Source organism: Glycine max, chromosome 3 (assembly GCF_000004515.6).
Source record: "Glycine max cultivar Williams 82 chromosome 3, Glycine_max_v4.0, whole genome shotgun sequence".
NCBI classification, from domain to species: domain Eukaryota; kingdom Viridiplantae; phylum Streptophyta; class Magnoliopsida; order Fabales; family Fabaceae; genus Glycine; species Glycine max.
Genome location: NC_016090.4, coordinates 10,944,009 through 10,954,491, shown reverse-complemented (window position 1 = coordinate 10,954,491; position 10,483 = coordinate 10,944,009). Strand labels below are relative to the sequence as shown.

The 10,483-nt window shown below is 33.2% G+C and overlaps 2 protein-coding genes across 3 annotated transcripts; one reads left to right on the top strand and one right to left on the bottom strand.

The window, feature by feature from the left end:
* The first annotated feature begins 341 nt into the window (after positions 1 to 341).
* On the top strand, positions 342 to 932 carry LOC102667504 (uncharacterized). The gene has a single exon (XM_006577433.1). It carries the CDS (start codon positions 342 to 344, stop codon positions 930 to 932), a length of 591 nt encoding a protein of 196 aa, XP_006577496.1.
* A 1,620-nt stretch (positions 933 to 2,552) lies between these two features.
* LOC100813959 (GPI transamidase component PIG-T) lies at positions 2,553 to 8,211 on the bottom strand. 2 transcript variants are annotated; one of them, XM_006576479.4, is made up of 5 exons: positions 7,844 to 8,211; positions 4,528 to 5,780; positions 3,856 to 4,002; positions 3,589 to 3,769; positions 2,553 to 2,907 (listed from the first exon to the last, which is right to left on the bottom strand). In XM_006576479.4, the coding sequence occupies exons 2-5, from the start codon at positions 5,740 to 5,742 to the stop codon at positions 2,717 to 2,719; spliced, it is 1,734 nt and encodes a 577-aa protein (XP_006576542.1). In that variant the 5' UTR covers positions 5,743 to 5,780; positions 7,844 to 8,211; the 3' UTR covers positions 2,553 to 2,716. The 2 variants fall into 2 exon arrangements, with proteins under 2 accessions (XP_006576542.1, XP_003522098.2); XM_003522050.4 differs by having other exon boundaries at positions 4,528 to 5,766.
* Positions 8,212 to 10,483: the final 2,272 nt, after the last annotated feature.

The window sequence follows — 10,483 nt, the reverse complement described above, 5'->3', positions numbered from 1 at the left end:
CAGAGGAGGTGAGTGATGAAAAGGAAGATGTAAGAGAGAAAAAAGAGGCAAAGATAAAGAGGAAAAAAATGAGTGATGAGAATATAGAAAAAATGAGAAAAATGAAGAAAAAGAAAAAAAATAGTAGTAAGGAGGGTGATGATGAGGTCTTAGCTTCTAAGACCAAGAGTCAAATGGCGAGATAAGCAAGGAAGGGAGCACCAAGTGTCCCTACCAAGGATGTTCCTTATCCTTTGGAACCTTCAAAGAAGGATAAAGAGTTCCATTTTGCAAGGTTTCTCAATATCTTCAAGAAATTGGAGATCATCATTCCTTTTGGTGAAGCTCTTCAACAAATGACAATGTACACCAAGTTCTTGAAGAACCTCCTCACGAAGAAAGACAAATACATCAACAATGAGAGCATTGTGGTGCAAGGCAATTGTAGTGTTGTGATTCAAAGAATTCTACCACAAAAATTCAAAGATCCTGGAAGCGTGACCATTTCGTGCGCAATTAGGATGGTGTCTATAGGGAAAGCTCTCATTGATATAGGGGCAAGTATCAACTTGATGCCTCTTTCAATGTGCTGGAGAATTAGGAATTTGAAGATAGTGCTAACTAGGAAGACTCTTCAACTGGCATATTGCTCTATCATTATACCTTACGGTGTTGTTGAAGATGTCCTTGTGAAAGTTCAGCAATTCACATTTCTGGTGGATCTTGTTATCATGGACATTGAAGAGGATTTAGATGTGCCCTTGATTTTGGGAAGAACATTTATGCTCACTACGAAATGTGTTGTTGACATGGGAAATGGTAATCTTGAAATGATTATGGAGGACCAAAAGGTGACCTTCAATCTCTTTGAGCCAATGAAGCATCCTAGTCATAGCAAAACATGCTTTAGAGTGGAGGCAATTGAACATGAAGTGAGTTGTGTTGAGCAGTAATTCACCAGGCATTCACCCCCGGAAAAAGCCTTAATGAACGCCATTGAATGCCTCATGAATGAAAAAGAGAAAGATCTCAAGGCTTGCTTGGATGATCTAAACAAATTGAAGGAAATTCCTCCAAGGGAATATGCCTTTGAAAAGCTGAAGAAGGATACTCTTGCAGAGAAACCTAAGGTGGAGTTGAAGGTTCTACCTCTTCACCTTAAATACGTTTTCTGGAAGAGGATCATGCATAAATGGTTGTCATCAGCAATGCTCTATCTCCAACCAAAGAAGCACAATTAGTGGAGGTACTCAAGAAGCATAAAGCAGCAATTGGATGGTACACCTCTGATCTCAAGGGGATTAGTGCATCATATTATACACAAGATCATGATGGAAGCTGATTATAGGCCAGTGAAGCAACCTCAAATGATTTTCAAAACAAAACGAACTTTTAAAACCAGAGTTACAAAAATTTCTTTTGCACAGATCGTATCACAAAACTTGATAAATTGAACTTAATCAATTCTGAATGAATCCACCCTTTACACAAAATCCTTTGTTAAAGTTCTTTTGTTCACAAAGATATTTTCTTGAACCTTTATAAAACTAATTAAGATCAGGATGAGAAAGAAAGATAAAATCAAGAGGAAAAGAAGTACACAACTATTTTATACTAGTTCATTCTCTAGAAGTTAATTCAGTTATCTAATCCAAAGCCCGAATTAGATTTTCACTATGCATATAGAATTCTTACAAGCAATCACAAGCAATCTTCAGTTCCCGCCCCGAAAAAAGAGACTTAGGCACTCAACATTGTGAATAAAAGCCTAAGAGAAACCTACCCTTAACCCAAACTAGAAACACTTATTCTAGCATGCCTTTACAAATTCATGCACAAACAAGAGATGTATAAAACCATACACGAAAAATTAGAGTCAAAGATAAACACAACCTGATCAATCATTTCCGCAAAAACTTGTTTGACTGAATAAGGTGACTTCTTGAACTCAATAAAGTAACACAAATCTCGTATCACAAAAGATCTTCATAATCAAAAGATTTGAAGTTGTGAGTTAATGTTTTAAAGCATTTTTCTTCTCTTTTTTCTTTGACTAATAATAACACATGATCTTAGCTCAAACAAATGCTCAAAATATTGTGTTGTTAGAGAGAACACAAGGTGGTTATTTATAGAGAAAACAGTTATAACCACCTATAATCAATTAAATCTACAAGATAATTGATTAATTCAATGAAATAATCAATTAGATTATCTTTTTAATTGATTAAAGTGTTCTTACAAAAACTAAAAATAGCTCAAGAACAATATAATCAATTAGAGACTCAAAGTAATCAATTAAAGTTTTCTTGTTCAATTTTGAAACACTTATAGAAAGAGAAGTAATCGACTATATCACATGATAATCGATTAAAGCAGAAACTCCTAAATAAATCAGTCATTGTCTCAAAAAACAACTGTGTAATCGATTACGATAAGATTGTAATCGATTAAACCGATACGAGACATAACTTTACAAGTTTAAAACAACTTATGTAATCGATTATGATAAGGCTATAATCGATTAAAACAAATGGTATTGCAATTTTTATCATTTAAAATGTAAAATCAGATGGACAAAATTGTTTTTATAATCAATCAATTTGTTCTTGTACATGTATTGTTATGATCAATTAGAAAGTCATGAATGCACGCAGGCACATCGGGCAGTGGAAGGTTTGTATTGTACATGAAAATACATGCAATAGTACAAGTAAAACTACTTAGTTGGCAGATATCATTGTGAATAGTATTGCCATGCAAAGGCAATTCCTGCAACCACTAGTACTCTAAGAATCAATTTTGGAGTAACAAAGGACGATGATGATGACCACGAGGGAGCTGGTGGAGTCAATTCCAACGATCTGCCTCTAAGCTTGGCAGATAGTTTAGATAGTACTCGACGAAGGAACACTGCTTTGTTTGCAACTGAATAAGAATAATTAAACAAAAGAATGAGAAGTAAGACAATGGCTAAAATACATAACACTAGGCCTGTAAACAATAAAATTTATGATATAAAAGTACATGTTACTCTTGCAGATCAAAATTTAGATTAAATCCTCCACACCAGTCTTAGTCTATACATGATGGATATTAATTAGTTAGTGAGGTAAGTTGGTTTAACAAATAAGGCATGTTGCCTATTAATCTTGTCGTTTGTGAGAGAACTGGGGCCTTTGGGCATTGGGAAGTCCAAACACTCGAAGTTCTACAAGTTTAAATCTCTTATTCTTTCTGATAAGATACCATGTTTCTACCAATATGCTTTAGCAACACAGACATTCATATACATGGACCACCATAACACAAAATTCATGTAGACTCTTTAGTTTGCTATTGAATTTTTCATGTTTAGTTTGTGATAAGTGCATGCGATGATAAATACCAGTGAAGGTATTAGGTAACAATCTGGAAAGCTAATGCAGAGAGAGAACAAAGTTAATCTTAAAAGGCGAGGATGCTTTCTTTTTTGTGGCTATTAAGGTAAGAATGCTTTGTTAATTACAAAAGCACCACCATGCTTGGGGATTACTCATTGTTGTACAAAACTGAATTACTTCATTACTTGGGTCCCAGGATGCAGACACTACAAGAGCTGGGGTTTACCTTTATCTTTCAAAAGTCTTTCTTCCTCTCCAACTCGTCTTTGGAGAACATTTAGCAAAGATCCAAAATACAATGCAAAAACTGTGCATGTGATTGTGATGACATTATATGGCATACTGAAATCAGGTGTCGTCAAGGGTACAAGTAAAACTTCTGTGTAAGAGAGAACAGGACTCTTTTCCTGCATTATAAATCCAGATAGTTAGAGGCATGACCAAGGAATACTATATATGTGTTATAAGCAGAAAGAGTGGAGATTCAAATAACCTGTAATTTAGACAACAGTGGTGACTTGCTTTGAGATTTATCAGAAAATTGCAAACCAGCATGGAAGTCAGGAAAGCTTATTATTGCTGATGGAATGTCAAATCCTTGATTAGCATCTGGAGGGTATTCATCAATGTGTAAGAAGCCCTATGCAGACCAACAAAAGCAGGTCAAAACCCAATTTGATATGAAAAAGAAACCAATTTCCTATTCATCCATCCTAAAATGATTAGAAGTGAGCATAACACATAAGGTAGCTTCCGATACCATATTACTATCAACTTTTTATGCCATGGTGACATGTACTTAGCTTCCAAAAAGAGGAAGGGTTAAGTAGGCTTATATTTTACTGTCCTGGCCAATTTAAGGGAAGCCCATGCGCTAAATGGACAATTCAGCTTTACTCAAGCAGGGCCAGAGTTTGGCCTGGCTCACTCACTTCCATCACTACGTTAAAAGTTTATAAATATAAACCAAATTGATATTTCATATTTCACATAGTATCAACACCAGTCCTACTTTCATTTAATACAATGAGTTCCTTATTAAGATTTCCGAGGTTGTTTACCAACATAACTTACGCAGTTCAATGTCAACAAAAAATAGTGAGGCAAATATTGAGAGGAAAAAGAACTACAAAAGTACAAATGGAAAGTAAAAATTTGTGCAAACCTTATCAAACTCTATGCTCAATACAGCTGACTTCATTTCACAAGGAAATTGGAGAGCCATCTCCATCACCCCAGGTGATACTTTGTCTAGGGAAGGTGAAACACGCATTCTCTCAACAAAATCTGTGAGGGCTTGAGGCCTTTCATCAACTACTAATTGCAAAGTATGATAATAAACCTTAACATACCAAGGCACAATTTGGAGAACATTAACTTTCAACTTACACCTCTCTTCAACATTATTGGCTGCAACAAGTCCCGGGGTTGATTTCAAGGATATTGCAATAGCACCCCTTTCATTCCCACTTCCCATCAAAAATCTACTGGCATATAAAGGTCCATGTGGGCTAGACCAAACAATTGGATGCTTCCACATTAGGCCTAAATCAAATTGTTCAGTGTCTGTGTATTCTTTGATTGGATATTCATACAGAATTGAGGAGCTCTTTTCCAGTTCTGCATGCACCCTTTCAGGAGTAACAGATAATTCAAAGCCAGCATTCCTTCTAAAATCTTCAGGACCTGTGTCATTAGCAGCAAATTTAGCGGTATTCTTCTGGAGATTCTCAAGTTGAGAGACTAGACCTCTCTCAGCATGAAGGTAAACATTACTCAACTTGGCAAGAACACATCTTCCACTGATTTTTCTTCCAAATATTGAACTCATCGACCAGCTTGGTTGAATCTTTGTTTCACTGACATGGTTCATACCAGCTTTCTGTTCACTAGGCTGGACTACAACTGTAAGTGTTTGTTCTAGAATAATTCCTGATCTTGACCCATCTGAAGGATCTGTGGACATTGTCAAGTGCAACCGCTGAGAGTGGTAAAAACTTCTGTAAATAGATGGTCTATCCATTAAGTAAGAGAGTCCAGCTTTATCTCGACAAGGAAGGAGTTTCAACCAAGGGGTAAGATTCTCAGTGCACACAGCTTCACGTGGCAGTGTACCATATCTTAAACTGCCCAAAGCTGATTGAAATGCCCATTCAGGAGCAGAATAAGTGGTAGAAGACTCCAGGAAGTTGATTGAAGCACAAAAGAGACCTGATAGTGAATGGGTTAAATTTTTCCAAGAAGCGTCAACCTGATGTGGAGGAACATCAAAAACTGCCCACAATTCAACTCCTGGAGGCTTTGCATTGCAGCTTGATATTGAATCAAACCCACCCCATCTTTCATAGTTCCATCGACCTTGTGTAAAAGATAACTCCATTGCTTTAATATGATACTTCTGAACCTGTTCATTAAACACTAATCCACATGCTACTTAGTATATTCAGGAAAAAAAATTATAAGCAATCAGAATGTGACAAAATTATATATCGTTGCTGCTAAAATTCAAAGTAAAAGCACAAAAACATAGCAAAAACTGAAGTGTAAGCAATGAAAACCTGACTATAACTAAAGAAATAGTGAAACCCAGAAAGCCCATTAGTATTCGATGTCACAAAAAGGACTTCCTTACAAACTATATTGTGGGTAAAGGCTTTTGTTCTTATTGCAAATAATAATAATATATAAGATGTTAGAACCACAAATAATTTCCTTCCTCGACACATTTTTATTTGGGAAAAAATGCAATAGAAGAAAATATCCCTGACAAAAACCTGAATGGCATACATAAAAATTGAAAAGCACAGAGAACTAAAACATCAATGTTTCGTTTTACTTCCATAGAACTATCAAACATGGAAAAACTAATGATTAAACCTACAAAAAGTTTTTCTGATTTGATCAAATGGTGGGTACTGGATAGAGAACAATGCAGTGCAATGAAAAAAAAAAGTCAAATACTGAAATGTGTTTTATATCAGAAAAAACATGTTATAAAACATATATTTTATATCAACAAAAAGGTCAATTCACAGACAAATTTCAAATTGCAGTAGCACAAAGAGTGCTACTGTTACTTCTTGGGATAAGTCCCTCATGTACTCTCTCACTTGTCTACCTCCCTTCCGATTAATATTTCTTCTTAGAAAATAAAATAAAATAAAACAATACCATCAATAACAACTTGCAGCCGTGGAGAAGCCATATATGCTTCCCTAACCACAAGTCTTAGGATAAATTACATAGGAGTAAATGTGAAGTTGCACATGCAAGAAAGCTATGCCAAACCTCTTGTACTTTTACTTAATCTACTCCTATTATATCTTGCAAACTTTATAAATCAAAATTCAACAATTTCCACATTACCACAACATTCTGTACATGTATCAGATCTACTCAATGTCACATTTTATATTGCCATGCATAATGTGCATGTGCAAGCAACAAAAATCACACAAATTCTTGATGAAATAGTCACTATTCATCCCTGAACTGAGAATACTGCACTTAGATGGTCTGTTTGTTCGGTTTAGAATAGTTGGTAACAGTGTTTTAACTGTTGTGCTGTGTGTCAAGGATGACCCACTAATCCTTTATTTATAATGAGCAAATAGGATCTACATTAATTACATAACATCAATCCATCCTAAGTAATAATGAACAAATCCCTAATTGCTCTCTAATGATAATTAAGAGAATAATATATAACTCTAACATATTCATTCCATGCTTTACCCAATTCCATCCTTTATCCATGATGAAATGATCTTACAAGCATATTAATGTTCATAGAAAAGTTCATATTGCACATTGCAGGTCACAACTAAACAAGGAAAATGAAGTCAAAGGAACCAAAAATTTAACTCAGATTCCCTAGAGATCATTCATGTTCAGAACATGAACACTTCACTATGCATGCAAGCCACATGTTACTGCAGGATAGGAATAAATGAACACCAGCCAAATGCATTCTTCCAAACTCTGCACCCACTTTTCTGCATTCTATCAAAAACCCTCTTTACTTAAAATGCAAAATTTCATTTAAGCCAAAAATAAATCATTATTGGACAAGAATATATGAACAATAGCCAAATACATTCTTTCAAACTCAGCACCCACTTTTCTGCATTCTATCAAAAACAGTGATTTGGGCCACAACATCAAGGTGTTTTAACTGTCCGCGACCGCAATTGGGACAGTATCAGCCGCATTTGTCCGTGATTTCCCGCAATATCAACAAACCGCAACGCGACCAAGACAGATATTTAAAACCTTGAAATAAACCTATTTAATCCAACGTAAAAGCTGCTCCAAGTTGCTTCAACTCAGAATCCAATTCTGAAATCTTATCCAACATCTGATAATAATTTGTCTAAAATCAACTCTGGACTCGGAATCAATTCCACAACGTGAAACCAAACATGACACTTATTTGCTTTCATTCACAAAATCACAGAGAAAGAATAAAAAAAGGCACGGACCAGCTGAGAAATAGATTTGGGAAAGAGGTGGTGGTGACGATCGAAGGAGGAGGACTCATCAGCGGCGGCGAGAGGAGGAGAATCGCTTTGGAAGTGGAAATGCGCGAGAACCTTGCGATCGGGCAAGGGCTTCAGCAGCAACTCCTCCGTGAACTCTTCTTCTTGTTGTGTTGATGTTGCTGATAACAGAAAGACGAGGAAAAGAAGAATACAGAGAGGAGGAAGAGCCATTGATTGGAGTCTCTTTCGCTGCCTTTGAAAATTTGCAGTAGTGAGTGACTTCACTGTCACTACAGAGATTTCACCATTGAAATTGGAAACGCACTTGCAGTGTGTGTGTCTGTGCCCCCTCCTCATTTCAGAAATGATTTACGGAATTTACCAGTTCTGCTTTTGGTTTGGGCTTAGGCAACTTTTAAGACGAGTTGTTATTCTCACCTCCAAAATTACTATTCTCTCCCGCCATGTAGATGAATTTTTTAAAATTCCTGAAATACCCTTTCAACGGAAATATAATTTTGTTGCTTAATTGTGCAACGAAATCACATCTTGATTGTAATTTTTTTACAGACAGAGTGTAGTTTTTTAAGATAGTAGCATAAATTACCAACACATAGTCAATATATAACGAGGCCAAATTGTGCAACATTTAGGAACCTTTTCGATTAGTATTAGAGGACTAAAATAAATATAATGAATATAGAAAGCAATAACAAATCTCTCTATCATCTGTAATATATCTATAATATTAGATACGAAAATGATTTCTAAATAAAATGTTTACAAGTGATATTCCTCGGAGTTCTTTTTTTTAGGGGCTCAGAGCTCTTAACAATTAATTGATTGCAATCAATTTTTTTATAGTTATAATTATATTTGAAGTAATTAATTGTTATAAAGCATATTTTATAATTAATGATTGTCAATTCGAATTATTAATTATACTAATTCAATGATTAATTGATTTTACAATAAATTAATTTATAATTGTAATAGTCATGTAATTTATATTTATACTATATACATATGAAAAAAATATATTAAAAATGAAATTTTCATGTGACATCTTCAGAAGTTCTACAAATTAATTTATTTCTTATGAATTAAATTGATTTCTAATAACTATGAAAACTTACATGTAGCATTAATTGATTTGATTGACATATTTTTTTAACGTAATTCTTGTTATTATATCAATTGACATAAGAAAAAAAAATTAAATAACATGAATTTTAATATCAAACCAAATCAACCTACAATAAAAAATTAATATATACCATATATGATATATAATATCTATTTTCATAATATATGATATAATCCTCGTTAACATTAATATATTTTAAAATAATAATAAATAGATCTAAACTTAAAATTTATATAATGTATAAAAAATTAAAATTTATATGTAAAATACTATTTTTAGAAACACTTAATATAATATTCATTCATATCTAAAAGTCCTTATTTTCACACGTAATATATAATAATTGTAAATTACCTTATATCCTTTTTATGTAAATAAATAAATAAATTAAAAATCTTACAAAAGATTAAGATCTTGCAATGATAAAAATGAAAAATCTTGCAGTCAAATTAATTAAAAATACTTTTAATCCGATAAACCTTCAATTTCACTCAAAAAAAAGTTAAGAACCCTAAATTTCTAAAATAAATCAATCATGTGGAGGTTTTCGGGTTTAAGAATTTAATTCTACTAGAGTGGGTGACCCCGCGCATTATTTATGAAATTTTTTATAAAAAAATTTTTGAATATAAATATTTTCTTAAATTCATACTATGAATTATTCCCAATTAAAATATAATTTTTTGTTTATTAATTATTGTTGTACGATATAGGTATGTAATTAACTATACATTTAATAGACTATAATTCTTAAAATACAATAAATGGAAGAAATAAAAAAATAGTTATATATTAGATTGGGTCCTAGTTACAATAAAAATAAATAAAAATACTTTTTTTATCTAAAGACATTTTTAATTACATATTTTTAATTTAAACTTAAATTCAAGAAACATACCGTTCACTACATACATGTCGGATGACAATAGATAGAGTCAGGAATAGGACACTATACTGCACATTCTTATGCCCGCACTTTTAAAAGCTCCCTACCCGTGCCCTTTTTAGTTGGTACTGGTACATAAATATGTTCATACCCAAACGTGTTACATGCACTTTAATTTACATGAAAAATTAATAAATAAATAGAATCGATATAAAAATAATATAGTATTTTGTATATTATTATTATTTTTTGTTTAACTTTGAAAAAAGTATTTTCATATAGATTATAGATAATAATTGCTTTTTAGGAGTAGGCGTGATAATAGTATTCAAACATGTGGGTATTCATCTGGCTCTGACTTCATTTTAATGGTGAAAATTTGCTCTGATCAGGGTTGAGTCGGGATGCAACTCCCCCACCTTAACCTTATCTCGCTATACGCATACATATATGTTTATCCCGTTAAGACTTAAGAAAATGTAATAAATTACAAACAAAACATAAAATCTAATAAATTTTAAATATTATTATTACCTTAAAATGACTGGTATAAAATATTGAAAGACCAAAGCATACCTAGGTAATGTTTTCTCATCCCTATATTAGG

Coding starts and splice junctions, on each gene's coding strand:
- LOC100813959 (XM_003522050.4), bottom strand. CDS start 8,200: ATGAGGAGGGGGCACAGACACACACACTGCAAGTGCGTTTCCAATTTC. Junction 4,003..4,527: donor TGAGCATAGAGTTTGATAAG/GTTTGCACAAAT, acceptor TGGTCTGCATAG/GGCTTCTTACACATTGATGA. Junction 2,908..3,588: donor AAGACTTTTGAAAGATAAAG/GTAAACCCCAGC, acceptor ATTCTTATTCAG/TTGCAAACAAAGCAGTGTTC.
- LOC102667504 (XM_006577433.1), top strand. CDS start 342: ATGTACACCAAGTTCTTGAAGAACCTCCTCACGAAGAAAGACAAATAC.